This window comes from Heterodontus francisci, chromosome 9, assembly GCF_036365525.1.
Source record: "Heterodontus francisci isolate sHetFra1 chromosome 9, sHetFra1.hap1, whole genome shotgun sequence".
NCBI lineage: Eukaryota > Metazoa > Chordata > Chondrichthyes > Heterodontiformes > Heterodontidae > Heterodontus > Heterodontus francisci.
Genome location: NC_090379.1, coordinates 45,620,780 through 45,642,136, shown reverse-complemented (window position 1 = coordinate 45,642,136; position 21,357 = coordinate 45,620,780). Strand labels below are relative to the sequence as shown.

The 21,357-nt window shown below is 39.9% G+C and overlaps 1 protein-coding gene across 5 annotated transcripts in view; it reads right to left on the bottom strand.

Annotated features, from left to right (window-relative positions):
• Positions 1–461: 461 nt before the first annotated feature.
• The window catches only part of LOC137373714 (mitochondrial basic amino acids transporter), a 34,130-nt gene continuing 13,234 nt past the window's right edge, over positions 462–21,357 (bottom strand). Inside the window, exons 2-6 of one of the 5 annotated variants that reach the window (XM_068038946.1) lie at positions 9,532–9,575; positions 8,536–8,624; positions 7,032–7,115; positions 5,285–5,316; positions 462–3,697 (exon numbers count right to left, since the gene is read on the bottom strand). In XM_068038946.1, coding sequence (XP_067895047.1) covers positions 2,954–3,664 — 711 coding nt within the window. In that variant the 5' untranslated portion in view covers positions 3,665–3,697; positions 5,285–5,316; positions 7,032–7,115; positions 8,536–8,624; positions 9,532–9,575 and the 3' untranslated portion in view covers positions 462–2,953. Of the gene's footprint in view, positions 3,698–5,284; positions 5,317–7,031; positions 7,116–8,519; positions 8,625–9,531; positions 9,576–21,357 lie in introns of those variants that run through there. The other 4 variants (XM_068038943.1, XM_068038942.1, XM_068038945.1 and 1 more) reach the window with 4 other exon arrangements.

Below are 21,357 nucleotides of genomic sequence, written 5' to 3'. Positions count from 1 at the left end.
AATTCAGCTTATTAATGCCAATTGCTGTTACTAATATCAATTCTGTAATTCTTGCATTGAGCTTTTTGTAACTGCAAGGTCTTGATATTTATTTCAAACATATAGTGAATATGATAGAGCTTAAAGATTTCATGCATAAACAAAACTGGAATTTTAAATGTTTGTAAAATTTAGTTCTTAAAATTATGGTTGCTAGTAAAACATTGCCTTATTATTTTTTGCATCACAAGAAAGTCACACACAGAAATTAAGATAACATTCCTATGATAGATTGCAGTTTTTAAAAAAAACTTCACAGTTCCATGCTATTTTACTTCAATGTAGAATGTTTCATGAAGGCTGGAACAAAGTGTCTCATAACAAATACAGGATTGGATAGCAGTGCTCAACAATTCACAAGATACATGTGAATTCTGTGCTTTTCAAATATACAAAAGTTTAAAAAAAAAAGTTAACAGGAATTTGATCTGAATATGGATTTTATTTTCCCTTTTCCCCTTCCAGTCTGCATATGGTACTTTACATAGTAAGGTACATGATGTGAAACACATTTTCAGGTCGAAACAAGCAATACACAATACAAACTAATTGACCAAAAAGTCAATGCTGTACTGTATTGTTAATCAAGCATGTATTTTCAATTCAGAGATGAAAATTGTTCAAATAATATACAGACATTCATCAAGGTTTCCAGATTCAAAAAACAAACAAACACTCACTTTGAAATTGCAATTTGCTTGATAGTTAGAAAGTTGATCATAGTGCTAGCAACAAACATTTTCTCTTTTCTCACATTGTGAAATAAAGTGTTCTGTGCCCATTAAAAAAAAAGTCCTGGAAATGGCGCAAAATATTGAGAATCTTTGTTGATCAGCATCTCAGACCAATATGTATTGCACCCGTCCCAAGTTACAGTGAAGGTTTGGATCCTGTAATCCCTACCCGTTGTTAGTCAGTCAATGCTACATAAACCGCCCAAAAAAGTAAATCAAGACAGTTGCTCATATGCTTTCCAGAAATAGCATAAAATGGGTAGGTGGGAGTTAATGCATAAAAGTAATCTATTAAAAGGAGTGACAGACCTTCAAAAAAAAAACTCAAACCATTGGTAGATGAAACCTGTGGTGCTTTAAAATTCCACCTTGAACAGTAAAGCATAAAAGTGCTGTACACCTTTATTTAAAATAACTCACCTGAACTATAAAAAAAAAATTCTACATGAATGTCAGAAGCCCACTGGCATAAGGGCCTGCTGTACAAAACTGAAGCAATAAGAGTGACTTCTGTTTCCATACAATCATTGGATGCCAGATCTGAACATCTATCCTGTTTTGAGCCACAGGGCTACCATTTCATATTTGTGCCACAAATCACCGTTTATTAAAATATAGAGTTGTATACGTGACTGAAAACCCTTGCCTCCCCCCCCCCCTCCCATGGGGCTTTCCAATATGGCAACCTCTGGAGAGGCAAGAGACAGCATATATTCAGGAGCGTTATTGCACCTTCTGTGCTCAAAACAGTGTAACACTGAAGAAACTACTTGAGCATTAGGAAAACAAAATAATCTACATGGCCCCAGATTACAGTACAATGCTATCCATCTGTGAATGGACTAACTCAGCAATACCTGCAGGACTGGTGACTTGCTGGATTGGTTTATTCACAGTAACAATTCCTCAACACATCAAGCAATAGAAAAAAAACTCCACAGATGTACTGCACATAAATCAGAATTAATATAAATAAGGTATCACAGCATATTAAAATGATAGAGGTGGACGGATTCCTGGAAACTCTTAATTGTAAGATGGTTGGTTCCAAGGAAAATCGATATTTTATATACTAGCTCACTTAGTGATATTAGGAAACAAGGGCTATGAAACATATCATTACAGCAGTAAAACTAATGGGGTTGGGAAGGAGAGTATCAGAGTAATTATAAAATACTACCAATAAATTTGCAGAAATAGGACTGACTATAAAAAAAAAAAAGAGTGGATTATTCAGTTACACTAGATCTCTGCAAAAGGGCAAAAAAAACGACAGCAAGATCCTGACATCACACAACAGTAATAACGAATAAGCATGCAACAGAAGTGAGCAAAGTGCTCAAGGATTACTGCTATTTAGGTACTGAGCTTAACATTATGGTCAATTAGAATGGATGAACCACTATGGCTTAATGTCTCAGTCACCTTAAATACTGATTGCTGAGAAAATGCAACTAAATTTTAAGTGTAATACTTAAGATTTTGTTACAATACAAGCCTCTAATCACCCATAAAATTCCCCCACTATGCTGAAAACAGAGGCAAAAGAGGGAGTACAACTTGTTTTCGCTGCATGCTTCTTCCTTGTATTTAATGAGGTGAAATTTTACTTGTACTGCTGGGTGGAAAACAGATGGTAATGGATTGGCCGCCAATTATACTTACATGCCACCCAATTTTCCAATGAATTCCATGGAAATGAGAAAACGGTGGGGTGTAAAATGGGTGGCCAATCCACTACCGCCCATTAACCACTCACAAGTAAAAGTGAAAATTTACTGCAATTTCTTTAGAAATCTTTATTTTCCAAAATTTGGACCCTCTGTGCTACCGACTTACTTATTGTAGAGCCAGCCCTGTTAATTAGCTTTCTGTACAGCACATGCTTACTATAATGGGCAAAAAAAATCATTTTTCTTCTTACTTGTTTTTATTAACTAAAATACAATATATACATTCATTTAATAAGGCATGAAGCTGTAGTTTCACAAAACTGATGGAATTCTGTTAAAAGTAAACCCATGGCTACATTTTTTTTTTAAAGAATTGATTCTTACATGGAACTTATTTACACCCTGATACATTTTTGATAATTTTACTACACTTATAAAAATAGATTGAGTAAAATTCAGTCATCACAGCATTTACTCTGCACAAGTAACATGAGGAAGACGCTGGCTTTAGAGGCTTGAAGGCTGCTGGATTGCTGGTGCAGCCTCCAGCTCCTTGCAACCCTCATCAACCCTCGAGTACATGAGGAAGAGTGTGACAGTAGCAAAAGTAGCAGCATTGACAGGGAAAGCTCTCAGAAGGGTAGAGGTGAGCCCTCGTGCGAACACTTGCCACCCTTCCTTCTTGTAGCTCTGACGGACACAGTCCATGATGCCCTGATACTGGTTTACTCCTCCAACTCCATCAGCTTGCATTCGGGATTTAATCACATCAATAGGATAGGTGGAGATCCAAGATGCGATCCCAGACATACCACCAGCAAACAGCAATTTAGGAATTATAAAACTATCATCTGGTTCACAGTTTAAGGCTCTGGTCAGGCAATCATAAGTAAGGAAATAGAAGCCAAAGCCAGGTATTTCTCTCAAAATGGTGGTCACCATGCCTTTGTTGATTCCACAGATTCCTTGCTTTCTATAAATTCTGACCAAGCAGTCCAGTGAATTCTTGTAGACCTTGCTTTTAATTTGATATTCACCCATGCCTTGAAGCTGCATCCTCGTTTTTGCCAGTTCCATAGGGCAACAGATGACGCACTGGATGCCCCCAGCTGCAGCCCCTGCAAGGAACTGGTTAAGTGGTGTGTCCCTTCCCAAGTAACGCATTGTATTTCCATGGACACCAAAAACAATAGCATTGATGAAGGTCAAACCCATCATTGGTGAACCAATACCTTTGTACAGTCCAAAGACCTGAAGCACAAAATGGTGAAAATAAAAAAGGTTAACATTTTAGCAATGTGACACACAATTAGTACACTGGATGTACTCAGATACAGTAATTCTGCCTCCATCTCCTCCCCAACAAGTGATTAGAAGTTGCCCATCAAAATTTGGTAATAGCTACTCATAAGTAGAGGGTAAAGCTTCCTTTTAAAAAGATTGGAGTCAAACATCCAAATTCATTTAAGCCATGGTATTTTCTGTGAAAGAGTTTCACTGGCCCATATCTGGACTTTCCAGTTACCGACCAGTATCATATTTTAGGCATAGAATAGTCACAACTGGGCTGCTCTTGCATAGCCATTAGTGCTTGATTCAGAACAGTAACTGTAAAAGGTCTAGGAAGAAGTTTGCTGTCTGTCCGTGTAATCACAGATCACATCTATTCTCAGAGTGGAATGTATTTTCCTTCAACCTCTTGCAAAAAAGAAAACTGACCATTTTACCCCACAGTATTTCTGCCCATTGGAATTATAATTTTGCTCAGAATAAGCAATTTTCTTGCCATTTCAACTCTTTCAACATTATTGCTGATCAGTTATGCAAATGTAATCAACTTTAAGGATCATTGGCAAAGGGATAGAAAAGTACAACTGAGCAATGAAGGATGGGGTGAGGGCAAATTTTGTATGCCTACTTCCCTACTGATGCAGAAAATTGGCTACCCAGCTTCATTTAAGTCTCAAAATGGTGTCCAGCACTCCTGCCTGTCTCAATATTTAAAGCGAATCCTACACCCAGTATTGGATCCTGACGTGATAGTCTTAGATCAATGGCAAGGTTGCATGGCATGTGCTGATCGCTGGGCGTGAAGCAGACTAACCAGCGGTCCTTTAAAAAGGACCTCTGCAAGCTGTTCCAAATGTGTCAAATTACTTTTTTGACTTTATTTTTGTGGAGCCAAAAGGAGCAGCAGTCTTCCTCTTAGCCCTACAAAAAATATTCCACCACGCTTGAGTGGCAACTGCCGCATGAGCACGAGCTGACTGATTTCCCAGCAAGTTGCCTTGGATCACTCGTTTGGTGCTTGTGACGTGACCGAGATAGTTGCGGCCTCTTGCTGGTACCAGCACTGTGATTGCAATGTTTACAACCCACTAGATTAGATTGCAGTGGGACTCTCCACTAGAAAACTCAATTGTGATTTACAAAGAGATGCTTGGTTAGAATGTATGTGTTTTATTGGTGAGAAGGGAATACATACATCACAAAACAAAAGAAATTCAATTGACAGGTTCCAACATGAAAGTATTACACCTCTGTGATGTTGAATAGTTACTTGAAGTAACAATAGTCACCAATCTGCTCATCTCAAGTACCACACTCACAGCTTTGAAAAGTAAAGGGAGCAATTATAAGGATAAAAACATTGCTTAGGGGAGCACCTTTCCAAAAATGAAAATTATGAAATTACTGCAGAGTGCTTGATCATGCATAACATGCTACAATAAATACACCAAACAGGTTCTGATAGAAATGGATGCGTGAGGACTCCCATCAGTATTGGTTGGAACCCACCTAGGAGCAAGTGCTCCAAAGAAAGCAACAGGAAATTACCTCAACTACTCTTTCCCAGGTGAGTGGCTCATCTAGGAAAGAGCACAATGGACAAGCAAGTTCATACGTTAAGAATATGAAGGCAAATAAATCTAAAGCTTAGTGTTAATGTTGCAAGATGCTAGTGACAAAACAATGACAATGACAATTTGTACATATATAGCGCCTTTAATGTAGTAAAGCATCACAAGGTGCTTCACAGCAGTGTTGTCAAATGAAATTTGACACAGCCATATAAAGAGATATTAGGACTGATGACCAAAAGCTTGGTCAAAGAGGTAGCTTTCAAGGACAGTCTTAAAAAAGAGAGAGAGGTGAAGAGCTTTAAGGAGGGAATTCCAGAGCTTAGGACCTTGACAGCTGAACACACACTGCCATTAAAATTGGGGATGGTCAAGAGGCTAGATTTGGAGGACTGGAGATATCTTGGAGGATTGTAGGGCTGGAGGAGATTACAGAGATAGGGAGCGATGAGGCCATGGAAGCTAACACAATGCTATTCAGCAAGGTTAATGCTAGAAAAGTAGAGTTTTGAGAATGCTCAAAATACAATGTGAATGTTAGCTGTACTACCTGACTGCAAACTCCATGGGTCTTTGAAACTAAAGTTGCACAATTAGATTTTCAATGTGTTTCACGCTTGAAAATAAGTAGGTTGTGATGAAAATTGGTGGGAAAGAAATTTGAGGCCAAGCAAGATTGGTGTAAAAAGCAAGTGAACTTGTGATTTTAAAATGAAAACATGCAGGTCCTTAGCAGATGTGCCATCACAAAGTGAAATAGATCTGTTAATATAAGCATGAAAGCAGGCATGTAACCTGTATTCAGTGCAGCCTACATGCTCTACTGTTTAGAAAAAGATCACAAAGATCTCATGAGAGTTCCCTCCAAAGCTTCAGGTAATGAACCGGCCAGTCACTCAGATCTGCAAGATTCCAAAATCTGAGTCTAGGTCTGTGTGGAGCAAGTTTATGTTGGCCAGAGCAGTGGTACAATTGACTCATTGCTCAGGCTCAATGCAATGATTCCTACCAGAGTGTGCAGGTTTGTGGACATTGGGTGATGACATAATGTACTTGGCTAAGATGCTGCTCTTCCATCAAATAACCAACACTCAACTTTTGACACTCATACATGAACAGTGAGGTGAATGAGGTACTAGAAGGTCTACTGTAACCAACTGAACAATCTTCAGGAGAGAACAGGGGAAGAGAAAATCTAAAAGGCTGTTTTAAATACCAGCGCAGATAGATCAAATCAGCTCACTGCACCTTGAACAATTTTTCAACTGAGGCTGTGCACCTAATCTCATTACATAGTTCTATCTATAAGGAAAGGGCAGCTAATGAGGAAGGGTAAATAGGAGAAAACCCACAGGTCCTGTAATAAAGAATCTCTATGTCTGATGCCTGTGGAACTGAAGACTAGCAGCTTAAAAAGGTGCTGACTGCTGAAAAACAGAGACACAGAAAACTGAAGGCAAAGTAAAAAAAATCCTGCTACAATTGTGGGAATGTCCTTTTTTATTTACGTGTGCTGGGTATTTTGGGGGTGGGGGGGGGTGCGTGGGGAGGAGGCGAGAAATGACAAGAAAATGATTTATTTTGAAGCCTTATTCAATCTACTCACAAGGAATAAAAGATGGCGTGACAGTTCAGATATTGGTACAACAATCCAAAAACTTGAACCCATCCCAAAAAAATCCCAATCATTCAAATCAAATCGAGTGAACATGCTTGCTACTTACAGACTCTTGTTTGATGATGGAACGGAAACAATGTACTGTCCCACGGTAACGTGGCTGGTTAGAATTCTGCACTTGAAGTCGAACCTACAAAACAAATATACTTCTAGAAAAGAAATAGACTTAGTTGGGCAGGAACAACAAAAAGACATTTTGTTCCACAATTTATCACTCCACAATTGCAGTTACAGTTTTAGCATAGTTTTGATATGAATAGCATTCATTTATTTCTACAGCTACTTAAAGACCTATGTTAAAATTTACATTCTGCAAAGTTTATATCAAAAAATAAAAGAAACATGCTATGTGTGTTTAAAACTCCAGCTTTTTTTTTGAAAAGTGATAGTCACTTGGTATACAGGCAAACTGGACAGAAACTGAAGGATGTAGAAATTCACCTTTTCTGTACTTACTAGGAATTCTCCCGTGATGAGGCTTATCTCTCATCACAAAGTAACACTTTTGCTGTTAATGAGGACAGCCCCTAGCTCAGAAAGTAGAAGTAGTTAAACGCAACAAACTTCACACATTACATGAAAATAGCAAGAAAAGGTGGCTCCTAATGTGACAAGATTGCATCAGTATCCTGGTTAAAAATTTCTGGCAGCTATTGAACACAAAAATGTTGATCTGTTTATCTACACCGACATTGCGCCAGATATAGTCAGAGTAAACACAACTGATTAGATTTCCTAGAATGTCAATGCCAAATCAAATACCATTTTTTTTGGTGGGGTGGGGTCGGGGTGGGGGGGGGAGGGGCAGGGGGTGCGAAGGCTATGAATCTCTTGACTCTCCCCCAATCCCCCCTACGAATCTTTAATTTCCTTGGGCTTCGCACCTCCTGTGGCTGAGCAATCTGTTCCCAGGCCTCAGCCAAATGTCACTCTATCCTGGTTGCAGAGAAGCAAGTGACAAAACCAGAGATGACTGCTCCTTGTTATACTTCTCCCTCTGCAAGGAAGTACCCAGACTTTGCTCAGTGCCTCATTACAGTACTGCAGCTGAGACCAGCAACTTTGCAGCACAGAGGAATTTGAGCCTATGTCTGACTACCATGATGCCATTTGTCAATGCAGTACTGCAACATGTTGGAGCACTGTCTCAAGCTCAGCATCATTCTATAGGAAGAATCCACATTTAAATGCAACAGAAAATCTTTTCTTTGTTTTCCGTCCCCAACACACCCATTTTTAGCTCTTCACTGACTGCCATCAAATGTCTTCCTTAAGATAGAAAGGCTAGGGTTCCCTACTGCTGTAGGTCCACCATAAATGTTGGTCTGATTGGCAGATATAAGCTGTACATTTACAAGACAAGTCTGGACAAGCTAATTTCCAAGGCACAAGTGTGCTGTTACTGCAAAGTGTTCCAATTAGTGATCCAAGCTATCGCAGGCATATCCAATCAGCTCAGCAGTTCAAGCCATTTTACTTCAGGGACCACTAATGGCCAACACTTCCAGTAGAAATAATGAATCCTGCCCTTTACCTTATGCTGCACTTACACTACAGTGCTGCTGCTGTATAAATTAGGTGGTGCTATTGCTTCTGGGGACAGAGATGTAGCTCAGGAGGTGATTTTCCCCTTGCTCTGCTGAAAGCAAACATAAACAGGTGATGCAGATAGCATCAGATCCACATGCTGCCATTTTCATGTTCTTTGCCTGCTTGAAGAAGCCAGCAGTCTGGTTTTTGCAATGTAGGCCATGTGCATTTTTCTCTGGTATCAGGAATGTCTATGATCAGAAACCTCAAGTTGCAATTTAAAACAACTAAATATACTCAATCTTTGACATGCTCAGTTGCCATTGATGCTCTGAAATCTGCTGCTCAAAGTAAAGACGGAAAATTCTAGAAATCAGGAGTCTTGTATAACATGGATTTGCTTCTGGTGAAAATGGGCCCACAATATAAATGCAGCCTGTGATTCCAATTGACCCTTCACTCTAAATCATTCTCACTTACAACAAAGACCCACTATAAACATGGACATTATTTCTGTTAAATTAAAACAAGAGATTTGAATAACCTTTTCCAAAAGGCCCACATTTTCCTGCCTCAAAAATGTAATCCATCAAGCAAAGGTTCCCTAAATAACCACTTGACTTATTTCAATGAAACGGCATGTTCATTTCAGTGACTTCCAATCCCTCCTGGTCAATTCGGAGGTCAAAATCCATCAAGAACAGTAGTTAAATATTTAATGGTTAAAAGCATTTCTCAACGGTGCAGCCAATCAGATAATCAATACCTTGAATAGTTTGAAAGTGTTCGAATGAAAGCTAACATAAAATTGTGTTTACAATTGAGTTTAAGTTAGAAATAAATATATTATAAAACTATATCTAAAAATAAAAGTTTGGGCATAGATTAGCAAAATTGTATCAGAAAATAACTTTAAAAAAAGTAACACCTTTGAAATTATAGTCGTAGATAGATTTCATAAGTCTCAGGTGTGTTTAACAATACAGATATCAGCATGTCCACATTAGAAAACTCACCTTTACTGTATCAAAGGGATGTCCTACAACAACACCTGCAACACCTGCAACAAACAGCAACCAAATTAACATTATTACTCAAGTGATAACCAGCTCTAAAAAATGCAAATATACTATTTAAATTTCTATATCATTTAAAAAAAAAACAGGAATTTAAAACATAATGCATTTATTACTTGGAAAAACTGTATATCAATTATACCTTTGATGTCAAAAATGTCACCTAAACAGCAAAACAATTGTGATGATTTGCCATTCTTTTGGGAATTCTGCAGATCAGAGCCAGGCCTCCAATACTACTCAGACAAGGTTTTACTTCTAAAAAGCCTAAAAAAGGGGCAGGACTCCAGCTACATCAATCATCTGGCAGTGGGATATAGTATAGAACACCACCTCTAGCAACTTGTATCGGATTCACTCCACGTGATATCATGAAACAGCTGAAGGCAATGAATACCGCAAAGGCAATGGGCCCCGACAACATTCTGGCAATAGTACTGGAGACTTGTTCTCCAGAATTAGCCGCACCCCTAGCCAATTTGTTCCAGTACAGCTACAACACTGGCATCTACCCAACAATGTGGAAAATTGCCCAGGTATGTTCCTGTGCACAAAAAGCAGGATAAATCCAACCCGGACAATTACTGCCCCATCATCAGCAAAGCGGTGGAAGGGGTTGCCAACAGTGCTATCATGTTGCACTTGCTCAGCAATAACCTGCTCACTTACACTCAGTTTGGGTTCCACCAGCGCCACTCAGCTCCGCCTTGGTCCAAACATGGACAAAAGAGCTGAAATCCAAAGGTGAGGTGAGAGCGGCCGTTACTGACATCAAGGCAGCATTTGCGGAACAGGCTCGATGGGCTGAATGGCCTACTCCTGCTCTTCTATTCCAATGACCGAGTATGGCATCAAGGGAGCCCTAGCCAAATTGCAGTCAATGGGAATCGGGGGAAAACTCTCCGCTGGTTGGAGTCATACCTAGCGCAAAGGAAGATGGTTGTGGTTGTTGGAGGTCAATCATCTCAGTCCCAGGACATCACTGTAGGAGTTCCTCAGGGTAGTGTCCTAAGCCCAACCATCTTCAGCTGCTTCATCAATGACCTTCCCTCCATCATAAGCTCAGAAGTAGGGATGATCGCTGATGATTGCACAATGTTCAGCACCATTCACGACTCCTCAGATACTGAAGCAGCCCATTTTCTATATGCAGCATGACCTGGACAACATCCAGGCTTGGGCTGATAAGTGGCAGGTAACATTTGTGCCACACAAGTGTCAGGCAATGATCATCTCAAACAAGAGAGAATCTAACCATCTCCCCTTGATATTCAATGGCATCAGCATTTCTGTATCCCCCACTATCATCATCCAGGGAGTCATAAATGCTGTGGCTACAAAAGCAGCAGAGAGGCTGTGGATTCTGTGGCAAGTAACTCACCTCCTATCTCCCCAGTGCCTGTCCACCATCTACAAGGCACAAGTCAAGAGTGTGATGGAATACTCTCCACTTGCCTGGATGGGGGCAGCCCCAACACTACTCAAGAAGCTTGACACCATCCAGGAGAAAGCAGCCCGCTTGATTGGCACCCCATCCACCACCTTCAACATTTACTCCCTCCACCGCAGATGCCCAGTTCCAGCAGTGTGTAACATCTACAAGATGCACTACAGCAATTCACCAAGGCTCCATCAGCAGCACCTTGCAAAGCTGCAAGCTCTACCACCTAGAAGGACAAGGGCAGCAAATGCATGGGAACACCACCACTTGTAAGTTCCCCTCCAAGACACACACCATCCTGTACTATATCGCCGTTCCTTCACGGACACTGGGTCATGACCCTGGAACGCCCTTCCTAACAGCAGTGGGTGTACCTACAACCCAAGAACTGCAGCAGTTTAAGAAGGCAGCTCACCACCACCTTCAAGGGCAATAAATGCTGGCCTAAACAGCAATGCCCACATCCCCTGAACGAATAAAAAAAAAATTCACGACTTCGTAATTAGTACACATTATGTTTCAATGCATTGTTTTTGATTTGACAAACTGAGACTGTCTAATAAAGGGGCGCCTGGTAACGCAAGGTTCTCCCAAGACAGGGGAAAATTAGACAGAGGTTTCACTCTCAATCATTATCCAGAGACTCCTGTTGGAAATTCAATGTGTGGTACACCAAATGAAAAAATAATTTTCAATTGTGATACACCCATAGTTAAACAGCTTTCCATTATTCCTTATTCTAGTTGGTATTGTACATGAATGGCCAAATGGGTGAGACACTAAAGAAGCCACGCCTCAGTACATGATCATTTTCACAAGAATTGGGAAAAAGTAGCTGGATGGCATCCTTCATATTACTGTAGCTGTGCTTAAGTTATTCTTTGGGTACAATGCAGCAATAAATTAAATGCAGAATTTTTCTCATGGCAAACACAGGAGTTGCAATTTTAGTGAAAAGGTCAATGCAAGTACGAAATGAAATCCTTCATGCTAACTTTTCCCCTGACATTACTTACGTCTTTGGAATAAAGCCAAAAGACAACATCACGTAACAGGCTAACCATCTGGTAACTGCGAGTCTTTGTACAGGACATACAAGCATGTTTTCAGCATAATTTCATCCAGGAAAGCCGATTCCAGCAACCTTGTTTTGGAAAAATCTGTTGAGTCGCGTCACATCACGATTTCAATGTATGCCAAACACGAAAGAGGATATGTGCTTTGTAAACTGAACAGCAATACAATTAGCATTAAAATGGCTATTACAATGGGGAGCTACAGAGAACACTTTTCCCACGAAGAAAATGATTTGAACAAGTAAGATGTTTTTTAAAAAAGGGGAGGCCATGTTAAAACAGACTATTTACAGCAAAACATTTTGAATGCATTTACTTCCATTATTAAGCAAGTGCTCAATGAGGACCTAAAGGTAACACCACATGAATCAAGCCATTGGTTTCAGATTCTGGGAATTGTCATCATGCATTCCTAATATTTCACCCTTTTCACAAGAGCATATCAACCTGCCATCACTACAATACCTGCCCCCATTTTCTACTTAACTTCCAATGCTCCATCAATTCCCATTCAATATCATCATCATAGAATACAGCGCAGGAGGTCATTTGGCTCATCGTGCTTGTGCTGACTCTTTGGTAGAGATTTTTCTCTCTCTCCCCGTTAATCCAATCTTTCTGTTCCTCTCAAATTCTCATTCTGTACTGCTTTTACATTGAATTCACCATTCTAATTTATACTTCCTTCCTCAGTCCTTGCGCTAATTTCACAATCCTTCAATCAGATTGGGTAAGGAGATACTAGTTGTTTCCTTCTTTTCCTCACTGCACCACAAGCCAGTCAACATCTGTGGACAGAAGAATCAAATTAATGTTTGTTCAGTTTGTTTCTACTGTGCCTACCCACTGTTTTTTTCATGTCTGTGCTTGCGGCTGTTCAGTTTTCAGTCCATTAACACCCTATCTGTACTAATGCTTTGTCTTTCAGCACACCATTAACATATTGTTCGCCTTTGCTCCATGACCTTCTGGTCAGCTATTCTGTGACCTTGTCCTATCATTACCTTCTCTTTTGTTAACTCTTGCACCACCCCTGCTTTACTTGCTTAAAGTCTTTTACATTTCTTATATCTGCTAGTTTTGAAGAAGGGTCACTGACGTGAAACGTTAACTCTGCTTCTCTCTCCATAGATGCTGCCAGACCTGCTGAGTTTTTCCAACACTTTCTGGTTTTAATTAATGTTTCAGTTATACAATCACTATATGTTCCAGCATTTTCTGTTTTTGTTTGAGATCTCCAGTGATCACATTTTATTGCTTTTTATTCATCAAATTTAAATTACTCATACATATTGCTCTTAAGAAATCTATTCATTGATCATAGAATCTAGACAGAAATGAGGCAACTTAAACCAGCTGTAATACCCTAAGGGGTATGACAACACTATGCTAACTTTATGTTGGCTGGAAGAAACCCATTAGTATGGCTTTCAGTTACTCATGGATCATTAATTCAATACCATAACCACAACAGTGCCATAAGCAATGTCTGAATTGAATAGAGGTTGGGAAGGGCGTGAGCAACAGCATCTATGACAAAATTTTACATAAATAGAAAATGTGACTTGATAGTAGTATGAGCAATTTCAACTATAATATTTCAGCTATTCTATTTACAGCCAGTAGCAATACAAAATAAGCTCACGTAAATGTTAGGAGTAAAACATATTCAGGATCTGTCAGTCGATATTCTTTATTGGCATGGAAGCTCAAGGCCTTCAGGTTAAAAAAAAAAAGAGTCGAACATAAATTAATAAAGCCACATGTCCAACTAAAATGGGCGTTTCAAATTTAATGTATTAATTCTCCACTATCCAATCTTATAGAATAATCATGGATTATATAGAGGAACAAAAATGAAGAAAGAATTTGAGGTGGTGCTATCACAGCTTTGACACTGTCTATCCCTAATAGACAAGAAAAATGTTAAATACATCAGGTAATTTGTGAAGATGACTGCACAATGGAACTAGAAGACCAACACGTTTCTCTTGGTCTCAGTATTTCCACTAGTTTTCTGTTAACTTATTACCTAGCTCTTGATAATTTTAGGCACACTACTCATTGTACTTTATTTTCATTATTTATTTATATTTAGAGATACAGCACTGAAACAGGCCCTTCGACCCACCGAGTCTGTGCCGACCAACAACCACCCATTTATATTAATCCTACATTAATCCCATATTCCCTACCACATCCCCACCATTCTCCTACCAATTACCTACATTAGGGGCAATTTACAATGGCCAATTTACTTAACAACCTGCAAGTCTTTGGCTGTGGGAGGAAACCAGAGCACCCGGCGGAAACCCACGCGGTCACAGGGAGAACTTGCAAACTCCGCACAGGCAGTACCCAGAACTGAACCCGGGTCGCTGGAGCGGTGAGGCTGCGGTGCTAACCACTCTCCCACTTGTACTGTTGAGGATTTTGAATAATGCGTGATATTCCTAGCTTTCAAAATACTTCGAGTAGCTGTATGGTTTTTTTTCATTATATTAAATCCAGGTACAACCATAGCCAATATTGCTGCCAACGGATAAATCAGCAGTAGTCAACACAGCTCATTAGCTGTATACAGCTCCTCTGTTGCTTAGTCTAGCTCTTTAACCTTTCAATATGATTTTACAGCAGTGAACCTCTGATTGCTGTCTGGCTGCAGCAGTCATGTGTGCTACACTTGGGCTGGGAAGTGCCATTTACTACAGTAGCATTTTTCAAGAGAAGGTGTTGAGTTGAAGTCTCTCCCTTATGGAGAGAGTGCTCATGGTGTGCCATGTGTGTTTTACATATCTTGCTGCTGAATTCAAATGTGAAAGCTTGGACCATGTGTTACAACTGAGGCATGAGGAGTGCATGGTTTTCTCTAGTCCCACTATATATTTAAATGTTTACCCGGTTACCAATATAGCCAATTATATACTCTATTTTTTTTTTTAAATCCCAGAATAAAATACACCAACCAGGTTTCTTTAAAAAACAAAATCAGTTTATTATAAAACAAGACTTATCCAGTAATGAAGCAAAACATTAACAGATTGAAATATGAAAATCCCCTTTTAAATACTCAACACTCACACAGGTTAAAGAAAAAAAAAAGAAATGCTCTCTTTGCAGAGATCTTTTAGAAAAAAAAAGACAAAAAATACTTTGGCCAAATACTTGTTAATTCTTGAAGAAAAAGGATGAGATATGTTGTGTCCCCAAATGGCACACAGTCTGGCGTCTGACTACACAGACTGGTAACTAGGATCTTTTCTGGAGCAGTTTTTTTTTAGGTGGGTAGAGAATTAATCTGGCAGGCCTTTCAGGAGCGTTTCAGGAGAAATGTGGCATCAGGGGTTTTAGCTCTCAGACTGGAATTGCAGGGTTTTTCCAGAGAGGTAGAGAAAGAGGAGCTGGGTTTTTTTTTTGAAAGCAGGCTACAAATCCAACTGCTTTCAACAGTCTACACTCCAAATGAACCAAAACAATATCCCAAAAACGAAACCTCCTGACCACCATAATCTTGACATGTCACTTTGTAAACATCTCCCAAGTCACCAAGGTTTCTGTTGTTTATTTAGTTTAAGGCAAGTGACATCCAGTAAAGGATTGTTTTCAAACAGGACTTCTCAGTGACCCTTGTAAAAAAAAACATCCATGGAATCTTTTCATTTTCCAAAATGAACCAATGTCCATAATGATAAGAACTACCAACACATGAATATACGAAATCGGAGAAGTGGGCCATTCGGCCCCTCGAGCATGCTCTCTCATTCAATAAGATCATAGCGGATCTGTTTGTGTTTCGAATTCCACACTCCCATTTACCCTGGATAACCTTCGATTCCTTTGCCGAAAGAATCTATCTACCGCTGCCTTAAAAATATTCAACGACCCCGCTTCCACCACCTTCAGAGGCAGAGAGTTCCGAAGTTGCACAACCCACAGAAAACAATTTCTCCTCATCTCGGTCCTAAAAGGTAACGCCTAATTTTAAACAGTGCACCCTCGTTCTGGACTCACCCACAAGAGGAAACATCCTTTCCACTTCCACCTTGTCAAGACCGTTCAGCATCCTATATACTTCAATCAAGTCTCCCGTCACTCTTAACAAGTCTAGTCTGTCCAATCTTTCCTCATAACCCGCTCGTTCTAGGTATCAATCTAGTAAACCTCCTCTGAACTGCCTCCAACACATTTACATCCTTCCGTAAATAAGGAGACCAAAACTGCACACAGTATTTGAGATGTGGTCTCACCAATGCCCTGTATAACTGGAGCAGAACGTCCTTACTTTTACTTTCAATTCTTCTCGTAATAAAGGATAGCGTTCCATTAGCCTTCTTTATTACTTGCTATACCTGCAAAAAAACTTTGAGACTCATGCACTAGAACACCTAGATCCCTCTGCACCTTGGAATTCTGCAGTTGTTCTCCGTTTAAATAATTCTAAGATACAAGTCCTCAATTTTTTTTTTAAAAAGCACTTTCATAACACATGCAACTATTATCTAAATGTCTAAAGCACCAAGCTTTTTCAAATTTTTATGTTCAGGTCCATCTACGTACGCAATCTGCTTTTTTTTTTAACATTTGTAAAGTCATTCCTATTCTGACTGACACTCATTTTAGTTAGATGCTTGTATGGCATAAGCCAGATTTATCATAACTGGTGAGAAACAAAGGCTACAAACATTACACTTATTTTGTGTGCCTCCCTATATCTCATGCAATACAAGCATATTTTTGTTTCTTAAGGTTATTGGGATTATACTTTTAGAAAATTACTATAAAAAGGCAGGAATTTTATTTTTTGTTGAATAGAGTTGTGACATCAATATATACTAGCATGAATATTTTCATGTTACACTACAAATGTATATTTTAGTAATATATTTAACTAACAGCACTTTTACCATTAATGGAGTGCCATGGACTGTAGAAGCCATTAATGGTATTCTTGAACATAGATGGCTTGGCCTCTGTGGAGCTAACATTGTGAATGGCTGTCTTGCATGCTGTAATGCAGGAGGACAACTACAGTGGAAGTGCAGTAACGCAACACATTTCACGTCAATATACCAGACACATCGGAAATGAGAAATTATTTATATAACACCATATCCATTTGAAATATCTCAGCACTTCTCACAATGAATTACTGTTGAAATATAGCAGCTGTTATGTAAACAAAGGCAAGAAAGTTCAAGTCCACCAGTTGCACAAAGGTTGGCCAATTGAAACCAAGTAAAATTGCAGGCAATTATTGACAATTGCACTCACTCTGGTAAGTTTATTCCATGCACCAATATGAACACTATACAGGCTGTGGGCTTTTTAGTTCAATTACACATGAAGACAGAGCAGATATTAGCAATACAACTTCAGATCATCGAATCAGCATTCGTGGTTGACCACAGCTATCGGAGTAGGTGGAAGAATTGAGACCAGGCAACAATGTACATTGTGCCGATGCATTTTAGACACAAACATGCTCGATTTAATTACAAGATCACATGGACCTGTTTACCATTTGTACTTGAATGCTTCATTATAGCAAAACACACCCAAATACAGAAATAAGTAAGGTCAAATATTTTTATGGCAATGTTCGCCTGAGCATATAGGGCTGGGCAAACTATTTCATGATTTAAAAAGATTATGCATACTAACAAAGATATCTAATAAGTAGATTAAATTAGCTATACTGGCCTGAATCGCACAATTTTCTTTGTTCTTCTATCCAATCTACTGTTTGCAGTACTAAAGGTGAATTTTGGTAAACAGGATCCTTAAAGTAAATTAACAATGCTTGTTTTACAGGAGAAATTTTCTACTGATATTTATCTTACTACACTCCATTGCATCAATAATGCAATAATCAAAAGAAAACCTCCATTTCATTACACACTGATGTAAAATGTTGGCTTGTGAGCACCACAAAAATAAAGATGGCACCAATTTCAGTGCAGATTCTCCAAATCCTACAAGGCAGCCATGAAAACTGAATTTCTAACTAAAAGATAACTCTAGTGTTGGAACAGGAGGAAGGGATGTAACTAAACTGATAACATCTGTAAAAATAAATTAGCTCGAATTTATTTAAGCTGGCTTTCAAATGGTCTTGCTATACTCAAAGAAAACCCAATAATGGCACTTAACAATGGCAAGTCCAATATGTGTAGATGGCAGAATCCCCAAAGACGCATTGTACAGCGAGCTCGCCACTGGTATCAGACCCACCGGCCGTCCACGTCTCTGCTTTAAAGACGTTTGCAAACGCGATATGAAATCCTGTGACACTGATCACAAGTCGTGGGAGTCAGTTGCCAGCGATCGCCAGAACTGGCGGGCAGCCATAAAGGCGGGGCTAAAGTGTGGCGAGTCGAAGAGACTTAGCAGTTGGCAGGAAAAAAGACAGAAGCGCAAGGGGAGAGTCAACTGTGTAACAGCCCCGACAACCAATTTTATCCGCAGCACCTGTGGAAGAGTCTGTCACTCTAGAATTGGCCTTCATAGCCACTCCAGGCGCTGCTCCACACACCACTGACCACCTCCAGGCGCTTACCCATTGTCTCTCGAGATAAGGAGGCCAAAGAGAGAGATACCAATATGTGTATGAGGATTATTGTTTCACACAATAATGTGGCACAGAATTACAGAATCTTACAGCAAAACAGCCAATGAGCTGAGCTCATTTTCTTTAAAAAAAACACATATATTCCCACATGGAATTATTATTTAACAATGCTCCATGCAGAGAGAAAAATTTACAAAAAATACTTAATATGCTATTGCATTTCTGTACAATGTTGTTAAGCTGGGTTTACAATGTTCAAATATTTGTCAGTTTTATTGCATTCAGCAATAACTTGAAGCCAAAAAAGGATTTCACTTCCAAAAAGATTTGTTTAATATGCAGCTAACACCCATGCTATGTGTTTATGAAAAGATTGCAGTTCGCCTAAGAAATCTTTTCACAAATCTGTGAGTGAAAGGTTAAAAATGTGTTTCACATACCATGCTCTAGAAAATCTTGAAAAGAGATTTTAGAATTGAGATATTGATATCTGAAAGCTCTTCCTTTAACTATCAAAATTGTATAGTATTGTGTGCAAGGGAAAACAAAGGGAGTTAAGAATGATCGAAGCCAAGTCAGAGATTGCCAAAAACATCATATCTGCTCCAGAATCAGGTCTCAGCAAAGCTCTCTGTCCAAAGATTATATAGCTTGAAATTGTAAAATAATTTAAAGTCCAACAGGAACAAGCATCTTTCGAACAAAAACTTATCCAATGACAAATGCAACAAAAGATACACCTTCAATGAAGTGAGGGGTCTGCTAAAGGTGCCAATATTCATTACGCAATGTAATTTCTGGTCTGACTTAAGATACTACATGGGTGGAAGCTTAAAGATTTTTATACAAGCAGAAAATACAGGCTAGCAAAGACTGAATATCGCAAAATGACCAAATGAATTTGAAAGAACTTCATAAAAGTTTTATTAATATGGCAGTGATGGGTTACATTAGATATTTAATCAAATGGCATTCTTTTGGGAATAAAGCTGTATTTTGTAGGCAGGTACTTCTCATTCTTGAGCGTGTCTACCCTGAGGCACAGTGTGGCTTTCGAGCAGAGAGATCCACCATTGACATGGTGTTCTCCCTTCGCCAGCTACAGGAGAAATGTGAACAACAGATGCCCCTCTATGTTGCTTTCATTGATCTCACCAAAGCCTTTGACCTAGTCAGCAGATGTGGTCTCTTCAGACTACCAAAGATCGGATGTCCGCCAAAGCTACTAAGTATCACCTCATTCCACGACAATATGAAAGGCACAATTCAGCATAGCGGCACCTCATCAGACCCCTTTCCTATCCTGAGTGGCATGAAACCGGGTTGTGTTCTCGCACCTACACTGTTTGGGATCTGCTTCCCCCTGATGTTCTCACATGCGTTCAAGTCTTCAGAAGAAGGAATTTTCCTCTACACAAGAACAGTTGGCAGGTTGCTCAACCTTGCCCATCTAAGAGCGAAGTCCAAAGTACGGAAAGTCCTCTTCAGGGAACTCCTCTTTGCTGACGATGCTGCATTAACTTCCCACACTGAAGAGTGTCTGCAGAGACTCATTGACAGGTTTGCGGCTGCCTGCAATGAATTTGGCCTAACCATCAGCCTCAAGAAAACGAACATCATGGGACAGGACGTCAGAAATGCTCCAGCCATCAATATTGGTGACCACGCTCTAGAAGTGGTTCAAGAGTTCACCTACTTAGGCTCAATTATCACCAGTAACCTGTCTCTCGATGCAGAAATCAACAAGCGCATGGGAAAGGCTTCCACTGCTATGTCCAGACTGGCCAAGAGAGTGTGGGAAAATTGCGCACTGACACGGTACACAAAAGTCCGAGTGTATCAAGCCTGTGTCCTCAGTACCTTGGCAGCGAGGCCTGGACAACGTATGTCAGCCAAGAGCGACGTCTCAATTCATTCCATCTTCGCCTCCGGAGAATACTTGGCATCAGGTGGCAGGACCGTATCTCCAACACAGAAGTCCTTGAGGCAGCCAACATCCCCAGCATATACACCCTACTGAGCCAGCGGAGCTTGAGATGGCTTGGCCATGTGAGCCGCATGGAAGATGGCAGGATCCCCAAAGACACATTGTAAGCGAGCTCGTCACTGGCATCAGACCCACCGGCCATCCATGTCTCCGCTTTAAAGACGTCTGCAAACCAGACATGAAGTCCTGTGACATTGATCACAAGTCGTGGGAGTCAGTTGCCAGTGGTCGCCAGAGCTGGCCAGCAGCCATAAAGGCGGGGCTAAAGTGTGGCTAGTCGAAGAGACTTAGCAGTTGGCAGGAAAAAAGACAGAAGTACATGGGGGGAGCCAACTGTGTAACAGCCCCGACAACCAATTTTATCTGCAGCACCTGTGGAAGAGTCTGTCACTCTAGAATTGGCCTTTATAGACACTCCAGGCGCTGCTTCACAAACCACTGACCACCTCCAGGTGCTTACCCATTGTCTCTCGAGACAAGGAGGCCAAAGAAGACTTCTCATTCTTGAAGGTTCAATATCCTCAAACTCTCGTTATTGCCAACTTCTCAGTCACTAGTCTATAATCTAAAATGCAAGTATAATTCATCAAGCATAGAAATGCAGAGCCCTTTACCATTAACAGCAATACTTAACTTGGGCAGGTCAATAGTTTAAAATAAATAGAACTGCCCTACATCAATATGTACAAAAATA